This window comes from Alligator mississippiensis, chromosome 3 (genome assembly GCF_030867095.1).
Source record: "Alligator mississippiensis isolate rAllMis1 chromosome 3, rAllMis1, whole genome shotgun sequence".
In the NCBI taxonomy this organism is placed as follows: Eukaryota; Metazoa; Chordata; order Crocodylia; family Alligatoridae; genus Alligator; species Alligator mississippiensis.
Genome location: NC_081826.1, coordinates 135,398,362 through 135,423,696, shown reverse-complemented (window position 1 = coordinate 135,423,696; position 25,335 = coordinate 135,398,362). Strand labels below are relative to the sequence as shown.

General features: G+C 44.5%; 1 protein-coding gene across 1 annotated transcript in view; it reads right to left on the bottom strand.

Moving 5' to 3' along the window:
- Positions 1-229: 229 nt before the first annotated feature.
- Positions 230-25,335, bottom strand: part of LOC106738140 (collagen alpha-2(IX) chain) — a 106,972-nt gene continuing 81,866 nt past the window's right edge. Inside the window, exons 12-30 of the mRNA XM_014595180.3 lie at positions 23,045-23,098; positions 21,626-21,679; positions 21,164-21,217; positions 21,004-21,057; positions 15,960-16,013; positions 14,990-15,043; positions 13,785-13,829; positions 12,784-12,837; positions 12,650-12,703; positions 11,226-11,279; positions 9,875-9,946; positions 9,749-9,784; positions 8,111-8,155; positions 7,984-8,016; positions 5,879-6,025; positions 2,872-3,048; positions 2,603-2,693; positions 2,431-2,508; positions 230-1,480 (exon numbers count right to left, since the gene is read on the bottom strand). Coding sequence (XP_014450666.2) covers positions 1,284-1,480; positions 2,431-2,508; positions 2,603-2,693; positions 2,872-3,048; positions 5,879-6,025; positions 7,984-8,016; positions 8,111-8,155; positions 9,749-9,784; positions 9,875-9,946; positions 11,226-11,279; positions 12,650-12,703; positions 12,784-12,837; positions 13,785-13,829; positions 14,990-15,043; positions 15,960-16,013; positions 21,004-21,057; positions 21,164-21,217; positions 21,626-21,679; positions 23,045-23,098 — 1,407 coding nt within the window. The 3' untranslated portion in view covers positions 230-1,283. The remainder of the gene's footprint in view (positions 1,481-2,430; positions 2,509-2,602; positions 2,694-2,871; positions 3,049-5,878; positions 6,026-7,983; positions 8,017-8,110; positions 8,156-9,748; positions 9,785-9,874; positions 9,947-11,225; positions 11,280-12,649; positions 12,704-12,783; positions 12,838-13,784; positions 13,830-14,989; positions 15,044-15,959; positions 16,014-21,003; positions 21,058-21,163; positions 21,218-21,625; positions 21,680-23,044; positions 23,099-25,335) is intronic.

The window sequence follows — 25,335 nt, the reverse complement described above, 5'->3', positions numbered from 1 at the left end:
AGCACATGTCTGGGTGCTCAAGAGATATTTTGGAATGGTTTTATTGTTGCATCCTATCCAGGCTGGGCCTGAGCATTCCAAGAAGGTGGGTCTATATAATTCTCCTTCTGTAGGAGACCTTTTACACTGACATAAAGCAGAGCCCTCTCACACAGCCCAGCCCAGCATAACTTTACCCTGCCAGACTATCCCAAAGGGATCTGCATCACTGAAATCGGGGGGGGGGAGTTTTGCCACTGACATCAGGGAAAGTATAATTGGTTCTTTAGCTATTAGGAAAGCCAGTTCCACAGAAATCAAGCCTTGATGATGATGAGAAAACCGTGATCATTTTATGGGACTTTACTGAATTTACTTCCAGTCATACAGAACAGCTAATTGCCATCCTTAGTCAGGCAAGCATTCTACTGAGGAATGTCCCAGCATACATACAGTAGTGTTGTTTCTACAGCACAGCAGGTTTCAGACAAAAATTGAGTTTGTTATTGTCTCCTGGCCAATGTCTGATTAATAGCCAGCTTTGTGAATTCCAAAATGAGAGGAAGAAACATTTACAAAACTACAAGTGTGAGACTCAGTGTAAAATTATTTGAATTAATAAATCATAAATAGTTGAAGCGGTTTTTTTTCTATAGCCCTTCACAGGGTGCAGGGTAAATTCTGCTCATCTATATTGTCTAAATCTAGAGAAACTATATACTGCAATAAATCACTGAATTCAAAGAATTACACCTGAGAGTAGGATTTGTCCCTTCTTTGTTTATAAGACAAATATAAATGAAATGTCCAAAACCAAATCTAAGTAAAAAGTCAGGTTATTGTAGTGTGTATCAATGGGTAATCAAACAACTCAAGAGCTTTTATCAGCACACTCAAAACTGAGCAGTGCTTGGTGGTACTGAGGGAAGAATCTTTTGAGCTGGACTTGGTATCATATTTACTTGCCTACAGTATTTGTACAATATTCTCATTGCACAATTTGCACATAGAGTACAATAGTATTACAAACTCTGTTTATAACAATCCTCTACTTATAATAATTCCAACCAGATTTTTTCATGATTATGATGCAGCAAGTTAACTAACTCTATTAGAGCAAATGCCCTCTTAATGACTTTTTCTCTGGGTGGCACAGGAGTTCATTGTAATGATGAGGTAGCACAGCATATGACTGAGATATATACTGAAGAAATAACAACAGTCGGAGTAAGAATTTTACAGTGGGTGTTAGAGACATTGAGCTGTTTTTAACCTCTTAGCCTTGCATTATTACTCTTTTACAGTTAAATTGCTGGTCCCTTTACAGATTCCTGTTCTGCCAGCAGTTTTGGAGCGTAGATACCACAATCTGTTGCTTCACACAGGCCAGGGATGCCTACAGGACCAGGAAATCCAGGCTGCCCAGGAGGGCCGCTGTATCCAGGAGGGCCTGTTGGGCCTGGCTGGCCATCTTGGGCAGTAGCGGGATGTCCAGGAACCCCTAGAGAACAAGAATGAGATCAGGAAATGATATAAAGGATGAGGGAAACTTGAAGGAGTTGAATCCTTCCTTCCCAAACCAGGGAAGGTTCTTATGCTGGAGTGAGGAAAGAGTCTCTCTGTTAGCACTGGTGGAGTTACACTTGTGTAAAACAGAGAGCTGAATCAGCTCATGGCATGGAGACATTCAGGAAAATCAACAAACTGGGAGGGTTAAAAGGGTCAGTGAGAAATCTAGCTGCTGACTCGGGGGGAATATTTATACCCTCTCCATGAGCCAATAACAATGTTGGCCTCTCTGACCTTCCTCCCCACCCCAGGTACACAATACATTCACATAAAACAAAGCTTCTTCACAGAACCCTGTTAAATCAGTACAAAGTACGGCTTCTCGTTCTATGCAAGCCAAAACCTCAGTGCAAGCAGCTGAATACAACAAAAAACTGTTGGGGAACATTGGGTTCTCTGCACAGTCTTGTACTAACTAGTCCTATATCATTAGTGCCCTGCTTCAAGGGGTGGAGAGCTGATTTTTTTCCTTATAAAAAGGTCAAGAGAAAACAGTTGCAAGGGATGCTCTGCTCCCTTTTCCTTGAATATTCCTAACAGCCATTATCATGATATTACCGAGATCCTCACAATGTCATCATTAGCACTGGCTGCTATTGAAACCTTCACATTTTGCAGAAAGAGAGAGAGAAACTAGCAAGTAGCAAACTTATACTTGGAACAAAAAAATGTGTAGGGGATACTGTGAATAGCCTGAATAATGTTACATATTTGCACCAGGGCTTGTAAACATTTTGCTGTACAAAACACAGTGATTCAAAAGGTTGCATATCAACGGTTCATGGCTGAATCTAGGAACAGCTTTGTGGCGAGAATAGAAAGAAGTAGAGTGCAAGGGAATTTAAAAATCCTCCGATGATACATTTGGCCATCATTCATTACCTATAGACCCTGGAGGTCCATCTGGTCCAGGGAGTCCTTTACCCAGATCTCCTCTATCACCTTTCTGGCCTTTTTCTCCTATGTAGCAGAGACCATATAAAGAAATGAACATGAGACTTACTTGCAGAGGAGTATTCCTTATCAATCCATATAGAAACATTACTTTCTCTACCTGGTTCCCCAACTTCTCCATTAACTCCAGGAAATCCAGTAGGTCCCCTGGGGCCAGGTTTCCCAGTAAGTCCAGGAAGACCTGGTTTTCCCTGTTCAAATAAATATGAACAGCTTTAATTTGTAAAGAGCCCAAGCAGTGTGCTTGACTTCATCATATTTGGGAAGACATAAAAAAACAATAAAAAACAGAAGGGATAAGAAATGCATCATCAGAAGAAAGGAAACGTCTTCAAAGTTTCATGCTAAAGTACATCAGAGTTTACTTACCTTTTTTCCAGGTGGTCCTGCCATGCCAGGAAGTCCTGGGGGTCCAATTAGTGTCAGATTAGCAGTGGGACAAGCACTGGCACATTTGTATCTGATACCTGCTGAATATTGGGCTATCTGAGCTATGATCACATTACGACACAGTTCATACACGTGCTCCTCAGGCATTCCTGGCCCCTAAGAGGAAAGTACTTATTTATAACACAAATAAAATATCACTGATATCTTATTGAATAACACTCCAGGGAATTCATTATATTGTAACTCAGTAGTGCTCAACCTCTCATTTTCAAGATAGATTAAGCCTGTGAAGCAGCAGCATCCAGCTGTGGGGTCTCCATGGGTTCAGAACTTTGGCAGCAGTGGAGCGGTAAAAGTGTTAATTGCTCTCAGAGCTGTAGCAATTAATGCTGCCACCCTTCCTTCACTATCAAATTTCTGGGCCTGTGGAGAGCTCTAAGGTCCAGATGACATGGCTCCACATCAGGGGTGGGCAATTATTTCAGGAGCAGGACCGCTTATTGAGTTTTGGCAAGCCATCAAGGGCTGCAAGACAGGCAGTCGGGGCAAATAAATATTAATTTTCTAATTTTTTTAGGGGCCCCACAGGCCAGATAGAATGGCTTGGCGGGCTGCAACCAGCCTATGGTCTGCATTTTACCCACCCCTGCTCCTGTCATCATCCTGTGGTAAGATCTGGCACACAGGGTCACACTGTGGCCAGATCCGGCATGCTGGGTTGTGCCAGTGTGTGGGATAACACCCATGGTCTAACCTCACATGCCAACCCTGCACTGAATCAGGCCCATGGACACATCCTGCTGTGGACTGGTCCCACGCCACTCATCTGGCCTGCAGGGCTGCTATAAATATTCACCAAATAATTGGATGAACAGTATACAGCTTTTGGTTTGTTCAGAAACTGCTCAATTTGACCTTTTCCCATGTGCAATGGGTCACCACAGTCATGTGGTATCTATTTAGGGCAAATTTTTAGGAAGGATAAGAAGAAACAACCCATGGCAAATGATAAGCAACAAATATTGACTGGAAAAACATTCCTGTGTGCATCAAAAGTTGTTGACTTTTTTCTGGAAGTTTTAAACAGGGATGGACTGGCTAACCTCCCAATGTCCCTTCCCGCCTCTTCTATGACTGTATTGTCTGTATCTATGGCTGTACCAAGAACAGGTATCAGTGCATCAATCCATTAGCACTAAAGTTAACAAATAGAGAAGATGATGGAAGCAAACACCTATTTGTAGGAATCTGAACAAAGCTCATTTTTTCCATCTTTAATTAGGCCAACATTCCAGGCCCAAAGTGATCCCTTCCTCATGGGAAAACTATCACTACATCTTCATGGCATCAGATTTCATAATACCATAAATTCTTGTTTGTTCACCAACTTACTTAAATGTAGACACCAACATTTCAGGTAGCTTGGCACTGGTGTTTGCTTCATCCCACTTCTAAAAAGTGTTTGGTTTTGTTGTTGTTTTTTTTAAATTGCTCATATTGTCTCTGAACACATTGAATAGTATCAGCAGCAACATTTGCATTAAGCTTTATTCACAAAAGCAGCCAGGTCGTTACAGACAATGAATTTGGGGACATGGAGCTTATATAGGACGGTGATTGTTTGTTTGTTTTTTTAATTATGGGGAAATTTGCTTTACTTTTTGTACCTGCTGCCTTATTTGTATATGAATTTAGAGCTAATTAAAAGTGCTGACAGCTTTAAACACTGAACTCTTACAAGCTAAAGAGCAGGCCAAGTACTGGCACCAGCTGTGCTACCCAGGAGGTGTGCTGGCAAGGAACTGTGACTCTAGGAAATGACCAAATTAAGATATGTTAATAAGGAGCAGGGACTTTACAATGTAAGGGCTGATGTATAGTAAGTGCTCAGATGCCTGTAATTACCCCAAGGTAATTTAACTAAAAGCTAAACTGGAGCAATTTAGCTTTGTTTCATCCAAGCTGCTTTATTTTATTAGCTTTTACAGTACAGTTGCATCATACACACATTTAACTTGTGCAAATTCAACTTTACATGGGGTGGGAGGGGGCTTCAGTTTGCGGTGGCGGTGGGAGGTTTTGGCAGCGTGGTGGTGGCCCGGTGGCACACAGCCATCCCCTCCACCCTGCGCAGCTGCTGCCAGCCGCACAGCTCCAAGCACAGCTCTGTGGTGGCAGCGGGAGGTTTTGGAGGCAGAGGTAGTTGCCATTAGTCAAATCGCTGGCAATTTGACTATGCGTGATTTTCATCTTACGCGGTGACCTTGGAACCTAACCCCTGTGTAAGTTGTGACACACCTGTACTTACCAGAGGCTCATTGCAGATGCATTAAAAGTGACCTTGCACCAGCTGTTCCATAGTAAGTCTCCATCCTCTGCTAACTCATTGGAAACTGAGCACCTGCCCAGGGTCAGCCTAAGAGTACAAAAGAGGGCTCAGAGGCAGAGCTCCTGTGTCTGCTCCTAACTTTGCTGTGACCTTTTGGGATGGTCTAGGGAGAATTTTGCAACTTCATTATGCCCCTGAGCTTGCCTGGAGAATCATTTCTTCTGGTGAGTGAGCAGAGCAGTCTATTGTTTGATCTTTGGCCTCTCTGCAGTTTTGTTTTTTTTTCCCAGCAAAAACATTGAGCTGAAGATAATTTGTGATTTGGCCACTAGGAAAATTGACCTCTGATTAAACCAAAGCAAAGCAACAGCCACTAGAGAGCAAAACCTCCCAGGCCCTTCTGATCCAGGCTGGACTTGTTCTAGAGACACAGATAACAGACTCTATTCTGTCTCCGGTCCTGAGAGCAGGATATTTCTTCTGGGATGGAAGATCTGAACAGCCCGGCAGCTTTCTAAAGCATAGCTGTATAAGCAGGAAAGTGGATGGGGGGAATCCTGATCCTCACAAAATCAGGAGGAGAGGGAGAAAAAGAACACCAGAGCAGCAAGAACAGGAAAGGGAACCAGCATAGAAAAGAGAGGAGATAAAACATACCTCAGGTCCACGAGGCCCTGGAGGTCCAGGGGGACCAATTATTCCATTCTCCCCCACAAAGCCTGGAAAACCTCTTGGACCAGGTAAACCAGGGACACCTCTTGGGCCTTCTGGACCAACTGGACCAGGAGATCCACATTCTCCTTGCTATTAGTGGAAATTTGAAAGGAGAAAATGAACAAATGGGTATCTATTCCCCCACCTTCCTCCTTTTCCCTATCTACTCTTCTCCATTGTTCTGTCTGCTTACATGTATAACAAGTGTGCCTGTGCTCATTCAGCACTGTAAATAGTGTTATAAGACCGTCATATTTAGAGTTTCTGCTGAGCAGTGGTGAAACCTTGCATGTCAGGAAGCCAAGTCCCCTCCTCCTCTGCACATTGAAGGGGAAGTGCTTCAACTCAGAACATTAATTTGCTTGTTCAGAGTATTGATAAGTGATCATCTCTGCTTACTACCTCCTGCTGTGTGATGTGTTTTAATAATTTAGAGTGGCACATCCAGGAAAACTGAATGATCAATTTTATATTGATGACCCATTCAATTACTAACCATTTAATTGATTAATATGCAGGGTGGTGGATCACTGTTAAGAGGAGTTTTCCTGAATGGCTCCTGCAGTTGTAACTCCACCTTGATTCCTGCTACGCAACTTCCCTCTGACTCTTCCAGGAAGGGTTTTCATAGGAAAAGGGCTCACTTCAGATCAAAATTTGCAAGTCTCACATGGGTAGAACCAAAGGGATATGGAGGGTACAGTTGCACCCTCCTTCTTGGACAATGCCACAGGAGCAGTAGCCAGTAACTTCTAAGTCCCCAAAATAGGTAATAATTCTCCCCACTTCTTTCACCTCCATGCTCAGCAGAATGTCCCCTCCCTGGCCCACTGCTGCCACTATCCCTGGCTGGCCCAGGGGTGGAAGGAGCTCCAGAGCCCCCTTTACCCCACTGTGTTTGGGCTGCATGGGGAGTTAGGCTGCATGGGGGGGAGCAGCAGCAGGGGGAGACATGTTCTCCCTCCCTGCTCCCCATCCAGACCCCCCAGACCAAAAGCAAGCTCAGGCAGGGGAAACAACAGGGCTGTCCCCAGCTGAACCTGGCTCCCCATGTGACCTGGCTAAAGGGAGAGGCAAGAGTGTCTCAGAAACCTTCCCCTGCCTCTCACACCCTGTCACTGCGTCAGCTTAGGCCAGTGACAGTTGTGGGCAGGGAAGAAGGGGAATGGGAGGAAAGGGAACATGCTACTGAGCATGGAGGTTAAGGGATGGGATGGGTTATGGGGGAAGGAGCCTTAGCCAATTTGAGGACTTAAAAAAAAAAAACCCCAGCTGCTATTCTTGCACCATGATCTGCCTGCTTCGGTTGCTGGAGCAGGGGGAAGGAGGAGGATATGAGATCAGGGGTGTAGCCACTCCAGCCATCTCAGTTGCTGTTCCCACAACTCCACTCTACAAACTCTTGGATCCACTCATCAAATCTTACCATATAAAACACCAACCCCATTAACTTCCTGATTACTCCCACTGCTCTATGTCCATCCTAGTCCAGCAGGCAAGCCACTTGCATGTTCATAGCACTGATATCACATAAGCAGGATGCGAGCTTTGGGGTTTTCTTTCCCCCCAACTCCAGAGCCAGGGCGAGTTTTGAATGTGGGTTTTAAGCATCAAGAAGCTGATTCTGGTGAAAGTTTATGTTCTGTGTTGCACACACCAAGGAGCAAGTCCTTGACTCGGCACGCAGCATGAGTAACCAGACTCTCTTCAGTCTGTGGAGCAGCAGCCCTGAGGTGCAGTGGCTGTAATCTTTGAGCTCCAGTAGCCCAATGGCTGGTATGCTCCTCATAAGCAAATGGGGAATAACTTGTGGGCCACGCTAGCTGCAGTCCACAGCAAACATGTTATGTGCTGGGACACGGGGAGCTTCTGTAGAATACAACTCTGCTGTCTGTCTTGGAGGATGGAGCTCCTTTAATTCTGACTTCTCATTTCTGAGGCCAACCTGTTTCCTGTGAAGGAGCTTCCCTAACAGTGGGAGCCAAACAAATAATTTCTTATGACTCGGCACAGCTACAATGGGCATTATAGCGAAAAGCACGACATACTTGGCCTTTGTCTCCCCTGTCTCCGGGATCACCCTACAAATTGAAACAATAAAAAGTCAGCTCATTGGGGTTAGCATTTGCAAGGGTCTTGAGCACCATCTTAAATTCCCAAAGGCATGAGCTGTACCTGGGATCCAGCATCCCCAATGTCTCCTTTTCTTCCAGTATCACCCTGTAAAGGAAGGAGTGCAAGTCATAGCATTGTATATTCTGGATATACGTGGATAGAAGGTATGGTCTAGAGTTTAAATCACAGTCTTTTTCTCTAGAACTGCCACTGCCTTGAAGAGTGGCCTAGGGCAGTATTTCTCAACCCATGGGTCATGACCCAAAAGAGGGTTGCAAGACTATATGAAACGGTTGCAAACAAACTTTAAAAATGGACTCTCCATTCAGTATGAAAAAACATGGGAAACTGTGGGTTTTCCCTTGCAGGCTGACTGAGTTCCCACCTGCGAGGGGCTGCCCTCCACACACCAACCCTCTGCCCCATACACTGGTGGGCCAAGGCCTGGGGGTGGGGGGCTGTGGATTGGGAGTGAGGGGCACCAGCAGGGCCAGGTGGCTGTTTTGTACTTAAACTATTTACTGGGTCAGGACTGGCCATTGATGTTTACAAATGGGTCCTGGTACAAAAAAGTTTGAGAACCACTGGCTTAGGGCAAGTCATAGACATTCTTTGTTATTTGTTTTCCTCATCTCTAAAATGGAGATTCATTTTTCAGTAGAGTGTAGGGAGCACATGTTATTTGGTAAAGTGAGGAATATGGATGACAAGCACTATCCCCTTAGACCCCCACACCCACATCCACATCCAACACAGCCCCCTCACCCCATCCGCAATTTTAGGATTCAATGGGCGTGTCTACATGAGACATTTACTGCAGAGTTGCTTGGTGTCTACATGTGCAGGGCTGTTAGGACAGAGTAAACTAATTGACTCTGCTGCAGATAGTGCTTGTAAGGTTTTTGTTGTTGTTTTTGTTCTGTTTTTCACTCTGCAGCAACAAATGTTTAGATGCGGATGCAGCTGGCTTGGGGCATAAAGGTACTTCAGTGCAGGGACTGCCTGCCAGCTAGCCCCACAATGAAGCACCCCCATGGCCCAGCCAGCCCTGTGTAGCAGGTTGAGCTAGGTCAGAGCAGCCCTGGGCTGGCAGGCTGGTCCTCCGGGCCCTCTGCCAGCTGGGGTGCTCTGACCCAGCTCCATGTGCTGTGGTCCCAGGCACATATTCAAACTCCAGCATAGTATGCACATTAATTGCATGTGTAGATCTGTCCAATGTTAAGACAATCCGCCTTGTCATCAGAAAAGGCCCAACTCGGCTCCTCTCATGATCCAGATCCACAAGAGTACAAGAGGGTACTTGAATGTGATAGATTTCTTTCTACCTTAAAGCAAGAGTTCAGGCTTCCTGAGAATCCCCCATCCCTGCTCAGCCCAGGGAATATAGCCCTGGGATGGTGCACGAATGCTGACCTGCTGTGTGGCAGCATCATTATTTCGGTGCATGAATCAGGTTTGAGGAATATGAAAGAGTGCCTGAGTTCTCCCTCAGAGCCTGAGTGCTATGTCACACATAGAGCTAAGTGTCATGACCTTACAAAACCCAAATGAAATCTTCTTTCACTGTAACATTCCAGAAAACCTTGTGTAATGTAAAACTTTCATAAATCATAGTGGTACACCAGTACCATTATGAAGCCATTTCTGTGCAACAGCAGATTTATAGTTGCCTTTCTGAAATATATACTTAAACCATACCTTTGGGCCTTGATCTCCAGTCTCACCTTGAGCCCCCTGCGGAAAAGACAAGCAACAAAATTAAATGATACCCAGGGAAGAATGAAGTAACCATTTGAGTTGCTCATTAGTAACCTGGACTTGTACCTTTTGGCCTTTTATTCCTTTAGAACCGGGTTTACCTGGTAGACCAGGATCACCCATCACACCTTTGGCTCCCTGCATGGAAAAGAGGCAGAGAATCTGTAACTGTTTTCCACAAATCCTGTTAAATTAGATTTCAATACCAGTTTTAGTTTTTTCTTTCTTGTTGCTTTTTTAAACATTTAATTTGAATTTAGATGTTGGGCTCATTCATGATGTCACGGTCTTCACAAAGTCTCCTTGCTAGAACACATCTGGTAGAAAAAGAAAAAGTCTAGCAAGTCTTTGAATGGAGCAACACACTTACGGAAACAGTGGTTTATCTTCAGCATAGAATAAACCTAAGTAGTAAAACATGGTGGCTGTTTGAAAAGTATATTATCCTTGTACTTAAATTAATTTAACATGTGCACTGTGTTTGATTTATTCCCAGATGTATTTTGAGTGCCGTTTACTTGGGCGTCTGATTCTTTAAGATACTTTTTACTTGGTGCACTCCAGAAACTCCAGTCACCTGACGGGGCTCCTATCTGCAGGAGTGCACGGCTCACTCCCAAAGCTTGCTACTTGCTGGTGCAGGGGGAGCTCAGCATTGGTTGACAGATCTTACAGAACAATGGCCCCAGGTGCCACCCCTTTACCACAGAGCAGTGTCTGCAAGTGGGAAAATTTCCTGCTTGTATATTCATGCCTCAAGAATCCCTTGCAGGGGATTCCTGGGGTGCTCATTTCATGCTGTTGCACCCCAGTCTGTGAAACCTGCACCCTGGGAATCCCCTGCAGGGGGACTCTCATGGCATGCAATAATCAGACAGACATCCTTCCCTATAAGGCATCAGACCCTTGACTGTGTTTGGCTGTGCAAATATTTTGGGGCATTTGGAACATGAGAAGGGGTAGGGACATCTGTTCAGTCACAACTTATGCCTCCATAAAAATGTTTATGGCAACATAAGGGTAATGTCTGTTTGCACCCTAAGACTGTAGCTGGATTCTGAGAGAGGTTAAAAAGTTTTCTTGCATTTTGAAAATAGCTCTTGTGTGGTTGCATAAGAAGACTTCCTGCCACACCCTCCACCTCTGCAAGGCAGCTGGGAATAACAGCATTCTCTCTCCAAGCAACCCTGGATGACCACGTTACCACAAAGGCCTCTGGACCCCTCCCACTCCCACCAACAAAGGTGAGTGATTTTCCTGCATCACTCCACAGCCCAATGCAGTTCTGTCCCCAGTGCAGTGGCAGTCTTCTTAGACTCATCTTAGCCCAGGATGAACATCTTGTTCACAGAATAATTTTTTCCTATGTGGTTTTCTGAAGTGGAAACACACAGTCACCTCTTAGTATATCCCTTACCATGGAGCCTGATCTTCCTGGTGGTCCCTTGGGACCCTGCTCACCTTTGCTACCCTGTCAAGAAAGCCAAAAGCAAATTAAATCTCTGGGGTGTTTTTCCTGAAGACGAATCAGCGATAACAGTCCCCGTTTTAAGAAGAGGTGGAGAGGTTAAGAGAGGGTTCAGAGGATTGTGATAAAAATGATAAAGGTGTTAGAAAGCAAGCTGTATGAGGAAAGGTTGAGAGAACTAGGCATGATTAGCTTGGAGAAAAGGCAATTAAGGAGGGGGATGTGATAGCAGTCTTCAAATATCTGAAAGCCTGCCATAAGGGGAGGGAAGGGGATAACTGTTCTTTGCTGCAGAGGGTAGCATGTGAAGCAATGGCTTCAAAGTAGGTTTAGATGAAGTATCAGAGGGTGCATCTACATGAGATGCTTTACTGTGGAGTTGACTAATTAGCTGTGCTGTAAAGCATCACCATCTACACATGCACCCCTATTAGGCTGGAGTAAACTAATTAACTCTGCTGTAGGACAGTTCTGCCCAACACAAGTACTATCCTACAGCAGAGTTATTTACTCTGCTGCTATGTACTTGTAAACAGTGACTGGGGCTGCCTGCTGGCTAGACCTGCACTGTAGCACCTTCATGCCCCAGCCAGCCCCTTTGCAGCACACTAAGGCAGGCGGAGCAGCTCTGGGCTGGCAGGCTAAACCCCTGGGCACCCTGCCAACTGGGGGTGCACCATCCCAGCTCAACATGCTGCAGTCCTGGGCACGTATGAAGATACTGCACCCGGGAGCAATAGACTCTGGTACAAACTGTGCCAGTGTTTATTGTGTCACATTAATCACATGTAGATGCCCCCAGAAAGAACTTCCTTACTATTAGAATAGTGAAACAGTGGAATAAACTGTGGAATCTCTTTCACTGAAAGGTTTTCAAGAAGATTTTGGATACACATTGACTACAGATGATTTAGTAAAACCATTCCTGCATTGATGCAGGGAGTTGGGCTGAATGCCCCTTGAGGTCCCTGCTAACCCGACAATTATATGGTAATTGGATTGGATCTATTCCAATACTTTATGCCATGGTTAAAGTGAAGCTATTTTTTAAAAGGGAGCTCAATTTAGCCATGTCAAGGCATGTTTGAGATGGGTTTTTGCATTACATGACCAGCAGGAAAGTTAAAACTGAAAATGCTACTGGGATGATCAATAATGAGAGTATAATTATATGTAATCACCTTCAGTGGAACCTCTGAGTTTCCTTTGACAAAAGTTTTAGGTTTAAATTGGAACAGGGTAGGGTCATGGAGTGATGGATACACAAGTCATGTAAATCATCTTTTTGCTAACAACTTAATTCCCTAATTCTTGTATTAGTTATTGTTAATGGTGGCTCTCTTCTTTTCGTTTAATTATCAAGTTGTTTTTACCTTTGGTCCCATGAGTCCAATCTCACCCTCTAATCCTGGGATTCCCAGTGGACCCTACAAAACATGAAATATCTCTCAGAACCAATTTTTATTACCCGAAAATGAATCAGTTAGATCTAGGTCAGTGTTCTTACATCTCTTCCTGGAATGCCATCACTGCCTGGGATTCCCATAGGTCCTTCATCTCCCTGAAAATCATAAGAACCAAGTATTCAAAATAGCTTCTCAACAACATTCATCAAAATAATACAGAAAATCTACCATTGCATTTGTCTGTATGTCTTAGTGTATGTCTACTCATGGAAGATTCTGCCTCAACACCCCTGAAGACTGAAGTTTATTACTGAACAACAGACAGACAACTAAGGCCCAGATTCTGTTCTACCTACTAGGTGCATAAGTGGATGTAGGGGCCTAAGTGTGATTCTATTTTACCCTGCCCAAATCCTTGAAAAACAGTTCATGCAGAAGGTGAGTGGATCCTCCTCCTCCTCACTTTGTTTTTTGTAACTCAATCTTAAGGGTCAGATAATGGCAATTTACAGAAGTAGATTGATCGATGCATTTTCTGGGCCTAGAGCAAGGTAGAACAGGATCACACCTAGGCACCTAAGTCAACTTAAACACCTAAGAGGTAGAATGGTCAAATAGCCACATAATATTCCACCAATAGGCCTAAAAACTGATTTGATGGGACTATCTCCAAGGATGAAAGAGTAGATGAGTCTCCATGGTTCCAAAAAATGTGTACTTGTTCCCTATGTTCCTCCAGCTCAGACCTCAAAGAAAGGTTTGTTAACGTTTCAAGAAACAATGACAATGGGATGGTGGAAATTCATGCATGATTGGAAATAAGATGTCTGAAGAACAGCTTACAATGAAATCAGTTGTGCAGTAGGAATAGGGTAATGTTTTATAGCCAAGCAGCTTGTATTTTCTCTCATGTAGGGTACAATAAGACATTTGAATTATGCATTCTTAAAATCCTCTGCTTCCCTTACTGTTAACCTTTTCAATATGTAAGTGTTTAATTAGTTCCTAGTCCCCGCCCATCACAAACAATATCAAAGCTCCTCTTGACTTCACTGGGGCAGGATATAGTGCTTAACCCAGCCAAAATAGACCTTTTTTGTACCTTAGGCCCTGCTTCTCCAGCTTCTCCCATGGCTCCTGGATAACCCTGGGTGAAAGGGAAAAAGGAAAATTGAAGGAATGGTGGTATAGCAGAGTAGTGTTAGGTAAAGGATGTTGAACAGTTCATGAATTTTGAACAGAACATTATATTTTTCACCTCTGATAAGATATTGATGGTGCCCTGGTCCTTTCTGATCTCTTGTAGCCCATTACAACTTTTGGGATTCTGTTTTTTCAGATTAAAGAACTCTAATTTATTATGAGGTACCCAAGGGAGTGAGTGCTCTGTGGCATGTCACATGAACCAAACTAGATATTCTTTTGGATCCTTTTGGGCTAAACATCTATTGTATGTTTGCTTATTATCACAGTGGCCTGGATGTTATGATGTAACCAGGTCCCTTTCTACGCTCCCAAATTACTGTGTCACATCAGATCTAAATCTCAAAATGAGCCTGGTGCAAAAAAAGACAGATACAATTGTTGTACACAACAATTCTCTTTCACTTTGATTTTTTTACAAGCCCAGTTTTGAAAGATAGGTCTTACTAATCATGTAAAATAAAGAATAAAAAGTAACAATAGAAAGTATTTCTATGCTTAGGGAGGGCTGAAGCTTGCCTGCATGTTATACAGCTATGCATCAGGAGAGAGTGCTCAACTGCTTCAATACCTTTTTGATTCAGTGATGTTTGCCCTTCATTCCTTTTAATTTTTTTTAAGGAATAGCAACTTTAAATAGTAGACAACACTTGGGAAATGAGACTTAGACCCATCCATTTAGCTGAGCCTATCCATTTTAGGTATAGTACCACTGCTGGCATCCTGATTCTGTCATTCTCGATAAATATATTGCTCCTTGAATAGTCCTGCTAAAATCAGTGGCAATTCACTGATGAGCACTTCCTCATTTCTGAGAGCCCTCTTGATGTCACTGGGATAACTTGTGAGAGGTTCACAAGTGTAAGGAAGGAAGGGCAGGCTGGCACCAGAAGTATCCTGTGTAGCAGATTGAGCTGGGTCACAGCAGCCTTGGGCTGGCAGGCTGAGCCCCCGGGCCCTCTGCCAGCTGGGGTTGCTCTGAACCAGCTCAATGCACAAAGAACTCTTAGTCACCTTAATGGGACTCTCACTTGCTAGGGATTTACATGATTAGACTTTTACCAATAGAGACATGAGGCACAATTTGCTGCCTTCTAGATTTACCATAGATCCTTGCTTTCCATGGGCTCCTTTGGGTCCATTAGCACCAGCAAAGCCCTGGGACAGAGATTTGAGAGTTGTTATTTCAATGCATCATGTTCTTCACTAAATTATATCTGTAACTTGAGTGTCCAATCCATTCTTGAGTGAGTGACTGCATCTGCATTCCAGTTTCTGGCTCTCCATTATTTCTCATGCTGGTAACCAGCATTCTTAGTATGAAGATGGGCAAGGATAAGTAAAAAAAATTGGACCCATGAACACCCCTTTTTGGCTGTCTGTGTATCTCTGTCCCCAGCAGTAGGACTTCTCCAGGCATGAGGAAAGCTCCTGCTTAGCCCTCTCAAGCAGAATGGTTAAGTGCAGCAAATATGAAGTGATGGGGGGCACTTTGCAGCAGAGCTGTTGCTACGTTGCATGAAGAAAGTCTGCATAAATCAGCTACACTTCCTCCAGGGAGTGCTTACAGCTGTTTGGATCCTACATTAACCTTGACACAGCTCTGAGCTAAGGACATGGCATAAACTGCACCATGTCAGAAACAGGCCAGGATGTACCATGACTAAGACATCTCTTGGTCATGACTCTGCCCTTGCTTCTGTCTCGCTCTTAGAGTTTATACCAGCAGGAAACTACTATATGCCTTCCCCCACCCACAGAAGCAATGTAGCTGCACTGGCACAGCACTTCAGGTGGCATAATTGGTTGGCACTGCTGAATGACAGTGCTGATTAGCCTAGCTCCATGTCAGTTAGCCTGCCTGCAATGCTGCCTAGTTGCATTGTTTTTGGTTCAGAAAGCAGCCCAGCCTGAGCAATTCAGTTTTCTATGTAGATGTTGCCATTAGCTGTTCTGTGGGTCATTTTTGCTTTCCCTTCTATTTAAAAAAAAAAAAGTATATTTTAAGTATAATATATTTATGATGTATCAGATTTGCTTAGGTGTTTCTAAAGGCAACACAGTGGGAAATTACCTTTGGTCCATCTGGCCCCGGAGGTCCTGGTTTTCCTGGTGTTCCTTGTGAACCCTAGTTAACAACACAAACCCAATGCTTCACTGGGTTAATCTAATTAGATCATTAAAGAAAATACCAATGGGCAATGGGTATATTTAGCATGGCTATAACTCTATTTTTTTCATGCAATCAGTTTTGGAAATCCTATATTGTTAGAAGTAATAAGATATGGTAGGGGAGTTTTCCCCCTCAAGTTTATGGGGAAAATTGACATACATACATATGTATAGTCCTTAGTGCAGAGTTTCTGAAGCATATTAGAAATGGTCACCATTCAACGCCTGAAAATGTCTTTGTGACATTTCATGAGTCTCTGCACACAATTTACAGACGTATCAGAACAAAGGGAGCACTCACCAGCAGTACATTAGGTATTTCAGAGGAAGGCATAACCACTATAAATGGCTATTAAATACATGAGGCAAAAGGTTTTTTGAACAGTGTGTTTTAAAGATGGGTTGTGTAAAAAGTTGGAACAATACAGCGTTGTATGAAAATAAAATGTTTCAATAAAGGGCAACAAACATACTCAGAGGGCTTGAAGAAATGACTCATCAATAGTAATAGTTTGCAGTTATAAAATTTGAAATCTAGTAGAGGTGTCAAGACCAGCCTCTTACTTGAAGTGCTGGGATGTCTGGAACTGGAATTCTGGTTCAGTCCAATATAAAGCAAGGATGCAGCCATGCAGGCAGAAACCTGAACCCCCTTGAAGTTTAGGTGGGCACATGAAATTAATGCAAGACAATAAACTCTGGTACACTTTGTACTGGAGTTTACTGTTCCCAGGCGCAGTGTCTTCACGTGCACCTAGAACTGCAGCACGTTGAGCTGGGGTGGTGCAGCCCCGGTTGGCATGGGGCCTGAGGGGTCAGATGTCCTACCGTGGCTCAATGTGCTGTGAAGGGGCTGGCTGGGGCATGCAAGTACTATACTGAGGGGCTAGCCAGTAGGCAGTCCCCACACTGTAGCAGCTTTGTGCCCCAGCCAGCCGGGTCACCATCTACATGTGCATTGTGGAGGAGTGAATAATTCTGCCATAGAATAGTACTTGTATTGCACAGTACTGTCCTACAGAAGAGTTAATTCGTTTACTCCGGCCTCTTAACACCACTCATGCAGATGGTGACACTTCACTGAGGAGCTAATGAGGTAACTCCGCAGTAAGCATTTCATGTAAATACACCCAGTGTATTTGTATTTGAGGAATTGTGTCAGGTCTATCTTTTCTCATTAGGAGAAATTTAAAGGGCTAAATATGTAAAGCTGATTTAACTTGCACACACAAGCACACGTGTGTGCAAATAGGTAATATGTATGGGGCGCCAAACTTCAGGAATTATTCATGGTTTCAAAGCACTGATGTTGAGAGAAGAAGCTTTTTAAGCAGAATATTGGTGAAACCTTGCTAGTAGTAAGATACGTGGAACTGTGTAAGTTGTGGCATACAGCACATAATAGGTTAACTTACCGCTTGTGGGCTCCTACCAAAATGCCTCACACTTCACCACTCCTTCTGTTGCTGGGTATCTGGGTTCCTTCTCCTTCCTCTGGCTTCCACTTCCTACCCTTGCCCTTGGGGGGCAGGATAGCGCAGTGTGTGTATGGTATGGAGGGAGGGGGCATGTTTGCAACCTGGCATCAGTGAGCCAGATACTCAGTTTTTATACATGTCCATAATTTCACTGAAATTTCATAGATTTCATAGACATTAGGGCTGGAAGGGACCTCGGAAGATCATCGAGTCCAGCCCCCCGCCCAAAGGGCAGGACGTCAGCTGGGGTCATAGGATCCCAGCAAGATAAGCATCCAGTTTCATCTTGAAGGTGTTCAATGAAGGCGCTTGAACAACCTCCGGTGGCAGGCTGTTCCAGACCTTGGGGGCTCGGACAGTAAAGAGATTCTTCCTTATGTCCAGCCTGAAACGATCTTGTAGTAGTTTGTGACCATTCGTCCTCGTCATCCCTTGGGGCGCTCTGGTGAACAAACGTTCCCCCAGATACTGGTGGTCACACCTGATAAACTTGTAGGTGGCCATCAGATCACCCCTGAGCCTGCGCTTTTCCAGGCTAAAGAGCCCCAGGGCTCTCAGCCTGTCATCGTAGGGTCTGCTTCCCTGACCTCTGATCATGCGCGTGGCTCTTCTCTGGACTCTCTCAAGCTTCTCCACATCCTTTTTGAATTGTGGAGCCCAAAACTGGACGCAGTACTCCAGCTGCGGCCTCACTAAGGTCGCGTACAGGGGGAGAATGACGTCCCAGGATTTGCTTGAGAAGCATCTATGGATGCAAGCCAGCGTTTTGGTTGCTTTACTAGCCGCAGCATCGCATTGCAGGCTCATGTTCATCTTGTGGTCAATGATGACCCCCAAGTCTCTTTCTTCCATAGTGCTAGCCAACATAGCACTGCCGAGCCTATAAGGATGCTGCGGGTTTTTCTTCCCAAGGTGGAGAACCTTGCATTTATCGGCTTTGAACACCATCAGATTCTCGTCCGCCCACTTGCTGAGCCTGTCCAGGTCAGCCTGGATCATCCGCCTGTCTTCTGGTGTGGATGCATTGCCCCAAAGTTTGGTGTAATCTGTGAACTTGGCCAGTCCGCTTCTGACTCCAGTGTCCACATCATTAATGAAGATGTTGAACAGTATGGGTCCAAGGACAGAGCCCTGGGGGACCCCACTGGTCACAGGACACCACGATGAGTGACTTCCATCAATTACTACCCTCTGGGTCCGACCCCGGAGCCAATTTTCCAGCCAGTGGATCGTGGAGGACCCAAGGCGACAATTGGCCAGTTTCTCCAAGAGACGATCATGGGACACCAGATCGAAGGCTTTTTTGAAGTCAAGATATATGACATCAATCTCATCTCCCTTGTCCAGGTGATAGGTCACCTGGTCGTAGAAGGAAATGAGATTGGTCAAGCAAGACCTACCCGCAACAAACCCGTGCTGGCTATCCCTTAAGATGTTGGCGTCGGCCAGTCCATTAAGGATGGCCTCCTTAATAAACTTTTCTAAGATCTTCCCCGGGATAGAAGTCAGGCTGATGGGCCTATAGTTAGCCGGATCCACTTTCCTCCCTTTCTTGAAGATAGGCACCACATTGGCCTTCTTCCAGTCTTCGGGCACTACACCAGAGCGCCAAGAGTTTTCAAAGATCTGTGCTAGAGGCTGGGCTATGATGCTCGCCAGCTCCTTGAGTACCCTGGGGTGAAGATTGTCAGGGCCGGCTGACTTGAAGGTATCCAGCTTCTCAAGATGTTCCTTCACAAAGTCAGCATTAATGGAGGGCAGGGGATCACCCTCACCCGGACTTCCCGGCCCTGTAGCGGGCATGGGCGTCCCATGGGGCTGATGAAAGACCAACGCAAAGTACCTATTTAATAGGTTGGCTTTTTCCTGGGTGTCAGTTGTCAGTTGCCCCATCTGGTTCAGCAGGGGTCCAACGTTGCCCCTGCTTTTCCTCCAGCTCCCCACATATCTGAAAAAGGACTTTTTATTGTCCTCGATGCTCAAAGCTAGCTGGAGTTCAGTTGCAGCCTTGGCTTTCCTGGTCTGCTCCCTACAGGACCGGACCAGTGCAGAATAATCCTCCTTGGAGGTGACTCCCATCCTCCATCCTTTGTAGGCCTTTCTTTTTAGCCTCAGGAGGTCTGCTAGGTCCCTGGAGAGCCAGGGGGGCTGCTGTGCCCTCTTGCTGCCTTTCCTCCGAGATGGAATAGACTTAGTTTGTGCATTGAGGATCGCTCCCTTGAGGAGCAACCACTCTTCTTGAACTCCCCTCTCCCTGTGGTCACAGTCCCTTAGGGCCTCACTGACAAGCCTCCTGAGCTTGTCAAAGTCGGCTTTCCTGAAGTCAAGGACTTGCGTGTTGCTGACTGACTTGCCAGCTTTTCGGCAGATGGTGAAGGTGATCAGCTCGTGGTCGCTGTCACCCAGCTTCCCATCGATCACTAGGTCGCTGACTAGGTCATCCCCAGTAGCCAGTACCAGGTCGAGCAGCGCTTTGCCTCTCATTGGCCCATAGACTTCTTGAGTCAGGTAGAGGTCATCCACGCACGTGAGGAAGCTCTGCGACCGCTCAGATTTTGCTGAGCGATCCTCCCACGAGATGTCTGGGTAATTGAAGTCACCCATGACAACCATGGTCCTGTGGCACTTAGTGGCACTTCTGACAATTTATGCCTGCAGAAGATATTTTTTCCAATGAGTTTCATTTTTTGGTACTGGGTTTTCATTCTGGCCTATTCCTGGTATAAATGTAATGAGCCGATAAAGTATTATTTGTACCAAATAAGCTTATAGGGGGAGAAGCTTATTATTTAAGTACCAAAGAGGTAGTCTGCCTTAAGTGGGAATGAGGCCACTGGTCCCAGGCACTCAGCATCACAGATCAAAGCAATTGCACTGTATTACTTTTGCACTCCTTTGTGCTGCTCCAGCTATTTGGTGGAGAAGGACTTAGAGTGTGAGCTCCTTTGGGCCCTTGTGTTGCTCTCACAGTGATACTCCCAGACTGTATCACTGTTCCAGTCAGTTGATAGGAATAGACTTTGGGGACTCTACACCCATGTTTTGGTCCACTATTTTATATGAACAAGGTAAACTAGGACCCAGGGTCAATGTGCTTTATCTTTTTACTAATCAAGCAACTACCTTGATATTGCTCACTGAGGTTCTCAGTTAAAGTAATGAAAATGGGAGCTGAAGAAAAAAGAATCTTGGGAGAATATAAGTAAGTGTTAAAGGGATTCAAGGTTGTTTAAAGAAATTCCAGCAAGAGAAGACAACGACATAAAATGAAAATGAAGTCATCTGACAAGAGAGAAAACATATCAATGGCCAAACTGACTAGTGTCAGTGGTCACTGCTAAATGGCTCCAAAATGAAATGTCTGGTACTGTGAGAAAGTGATTATTTATAACATTCATGGTGCTGGACCTTGTTTTTTTGCTTATGGGTCAGAGAGCCACATAGACACAAGAAACTGCCATTTTGTACCTCCTCTCCTGGAGCACCAGAGCTGCCATCCTCACCACTCCTCCCAATGTCACCCTGAAATGCAAAAACAGCTATTACTTCTGGTCTTAGATGCAACTGAATCCCCACAGTGATCCTTATCTAGAACAGGGAGACAGACAGACAAATCCCAGTTGCTTACTGCTTCTCCTTTTATTCCAGATTCACCTTCAGGTCCAGGCAAACCAGGTTCACCCTGTGGCAGAGAAGGATTCATAAACAGGTGAGCTGCTTAGTTTAAGAAAGGATTGCCTTGCTTTTGACCCACAACACTCATTCTGAGAATTAATAGGACATGCCTGTTCTCTCTCCTATGCCAAGACATTTTCTGCATAAGAATACAAATAGTTAATAATGAAGTAATAAATATCAATTAAGAACTTCAATCAAGGATCAGGGATCTGCCAGGCAAGGGCCTGTACAAACAAGTAACAAAATGACAGTCTTTGCCCAAGGTAGCTTTATGATATAGATATTGGAAATAGATATTGAGTAAAGTAGACAAGATAGATAAAAAGAAAATGAGTCTGGGAGGACAAGGTAACAATAAATCAAGTAGAATTTATTTTTAAAATGGAAACACCAACCATTATCTCCATGTTACCTTTTTCCCTGGGGGACCCAATTCACCTCTCTCTCCAGGTATACCGATGAAACCCTGAAGTAGAAGGCAATATTATTCACTTGACTTTAGAAGGAGAAAGATCAGCATCATTGCAAAGCATCATCTTTTGTGGTCCAGAATTTGGGGGCTAGGGACAGACATTCAAAAAGCCTGTGCCTGAATTGATCCAATCTTTGCATGTTAGTCTAACCTGGCTAGGCTGAACTGGTTTGCAAGTGCACAGACATTCTCCTCTCGACTGAGAAAATGCAGGCATATGCCTGCAGTGACTCGAACTAGAAGCTGAGGGGGTAAAGGGGGTGCTAGAGCAGCCCTCCCTTCCCTTCCACAGCTGAGAGGGGTGTGGCCATGCCCCGGCAGGATGCTCTGATTAGGGAGGGGTCCCCCCCCACCACTGCTTCTAACCAGGAAAGGAGCCAGGAGGGAGTTACACAGCATTTAGTTACACAGCAGGGAATTACACAGGGAGTAACAGGGCATTTAGCACCTCATCAAAAGCCTCTCTCATTAGTTCAAGCTCTTCTTAAACAGTTTTTTCCAAGGAAGGAATGGAGGGACATTACGAGCTACCTGTTGATTAGCTCCAAAAACCCCTAAGCAGACACTATCCTGTCTGTCTTACACACTGGGCCCAATGATCTCACAGGGTCTCTTCCAGTCCTAAACTTCTGTGAATCCATGAATCTCTCAGCATTAGCTAGCATACCACATGTTGGCTACTGTCCATGCTGTGGGAAAGGGGAGGGGGGAATCCCTGCTTGAGCAGGGAGGGTGGGGGTAGGAGGAATCCAGGCAGACTCCACTGTGCCTGCAGTCTCTGTCAGAGCTCCAGTCAGGGAGCAGAGGGCTGCGGCCAGCCCTGTGGTGGAGCAGAGAGCCCCGGCCAGGGCTGCAAAGAATCTGAGATGCTGGGAGAATCTGGTTTAAGTTTAATCAGGAAAGGCTCTGGGACAGACATTGCATAAACCAGTTCAACCCAAATCAATTAAGTTTGATACTACATTCAGCCAGGTTTATCTCAAACCAGTTTCAGCCATTTTCAAACTGGTTTATGTACACTGAACATCTGTTCTGTTACAGGTTTAAACCAGTTTCTGATCACTTAAACCAGTTTATGTGTAATGTCTGTCCCTAGTTGAGATCACTTAATTTTTCAGAACCATGTAAAAAAGAAGTCATAAAAATCTTGGAAACTGATATGCATATTAAGGCATATCTGGCCCATGATAATAGAAGATGAATGACAGAGATCAAAAGGAAACAGTGATCAATATTATTCCAGACCTCTTATGCTCATATGTTTCTAATCAAACTCTTGCATGCCACCTGCAGTGCCTCACATTGCTCTTAGGAAAGTGCATAGGGTCAGTTGATTTTTTTTTTTTTCCATTTCCTTACCAGGGCTCCAGAATATCCAGAAGGTCCTTCAGAACCTGTTTCTCCTGGATCACCCTATTGCACACAAAGTGGAGATATTTAGGCTACGTGCAGACAATCAAAAAGCCTGAGGCTGAATTGATTCAGTTTTGGCAGGTTAGTCTAAGCTACAAAAATTGAACCAATAAGCAAATGAACAGATATTCACTTTTGATTCAGGAAATGCAGCCACATGCCTGCAGTGGCTCAAGCCAGAAGCCAGAGGGCACTAGAGCCAGCACGAGTCAGTATGGGCTGTGTGTTCACTTCCTCTTCCTGCTGCCCCCAAAGTCTCTGGGATTTGCAGTCCAGACTTGCAGCAGAAGGACTCTGCAGGGTTGCACATCACTTCCTCTTCCTGGTCCCCACAGGTGCCTCTAGGATTTGTAGTCCATAGAGGCAGCCAGCACTAAGCAAGCCAGCAGGGTACTTCCTTACTTGGGCGAAGGGAAATTTAACGCCCCCCCCCAGCCCCCAGCAGGGGTTTGCCTGGGGGGGTAGGCAGGGCCAGTGAGCCAGTCAGTGAGGCCAGTGAGCCAGCTCTCACTGTTCCAGCTAGGGAGAAGAGGGGTGAGGCCAGCCCTGCTCTCTGGAAGCCCAGCCCAAGGCTACAAAATACTGGGATACTCTGATTTAACTTGAACCAGCAAGGGGTCAGGGACAGAAATTTCATAAACTGGTTTGACCTTAATCAGTTAAGTCTGATACTACATTCAACCAGGTTTATCTTAAACCAGTTTTGGCCATTTTGAAACTGGTTTATGTGCACTGAACTTCTATTTCTGCTCACTTAAACTGGTTTATGTGTAACTTCTGCCTCTAGCCTTAATGACAAGTTTATAGCAGTGGCAGCACTGAGAAAAGCATGCAATGTCATTTTCAAGCTGACATGACTTTCATCATTAGCTAACTTTGCAATAAAATAAGGGATGAAACTAATCCTGCAAATGTAGTGGAAAAATACCTGCTTTCCTGAGATGTACTAGCAACTTTGGCAGAAGGGAGCCTGCTCTGCAATAATTTATAAATGTTGTGTGCAGGCTTCAGGGTTGGGATCATAGGGAAGTAGAGTTGGAAGGACCTCACAAGGTCATCTAGCCTAGCCCCTGAGGTGTTTAGTGCATGAGCAAGGTGTATAAACAGTTGCTCAAGAAAAGCTACTTCCCAGTAAAATATTCAGGATGGTTAACTATTAGCTGTGAAGATGCTATCTCTAAGCTCTAGCCAAGTTATAACATTTGTTTACCTAGTGCTGTGACTGTGCAAATCAAAAGGACTATAACCAGAAAATAGAGTTGGAGCATTCCTATACATGTGATAGTCCAGGAAATATGAAAGAAGCAATAGTTTTTTAGTAATATCTTCTATTGGACTGACTGTATAGCTGGGAGAGATACAGGATATGCTGTTGGGCATAGTGTCTAACATCTCCTCCAGCTATATAGTTTGTCCATAGGTGATATCACCAAGAAGCCCCGTGCTTCTTGCATATAGCCAGATAAAAACACACTTGCTGGCTTGAGGTGGTGCAGCTGTAGCTGAGAAGCTGTTTAGATGGACTCCTGTGGTATGCACTCAGTGAAAGGTCAGCAGTGCAACTAGCTCTGTAACCATGACACACTCTCTTCCTATTTAACAACTTGGTGAGGACACCGGTGTATAACAGCTCCAAGCAGGGCCCAACAGAAGGCCTGTTCACTATGGAAATGCAACTTACACCCTACTTTGAGAGCTGTAGGTGAGGAAAAAGTCATGCCCTGGCCTGTAAATGGAGTTGAATTTCAACTGCTCTGAATAACATAGCACATGACTGTTATACAAACTAGAGGTGCAAGGAAAAAGTGATTAGGCTGAAGAGGGAGGAGAATCTCTAGGGATTTCTCCTCCTATTTTTGCTCTACTTTGGTTCTTCTTTGCTCTAAATTTGGCCCTTAAACTCTACAAGATGGTATTAACTAATAGGCTCTCTACTGATATACTAAAAGTGTGGGCAGGAACCCTGTTGATATTTGCATTTGTTTCTGTAGTGAATGTATTATCAGTGACTAGCAAATAATTAATAGAAAATAAATTTTATTTAATTAAATTAAATTAAAATCCCCTTTAAAATAATAGAGAGAGTCCTCACTTGTGGTCTAGGATTATCTCTTCTTCAAGGAGACCCTTTTACTCCATTGTATCCCTATGGAAATATTTCATTTGCTGATTTTGCTTTTAAAGCCACGTAGAACACATTTATACATGACAGCTTATCTGATATACCTCAGATCAGA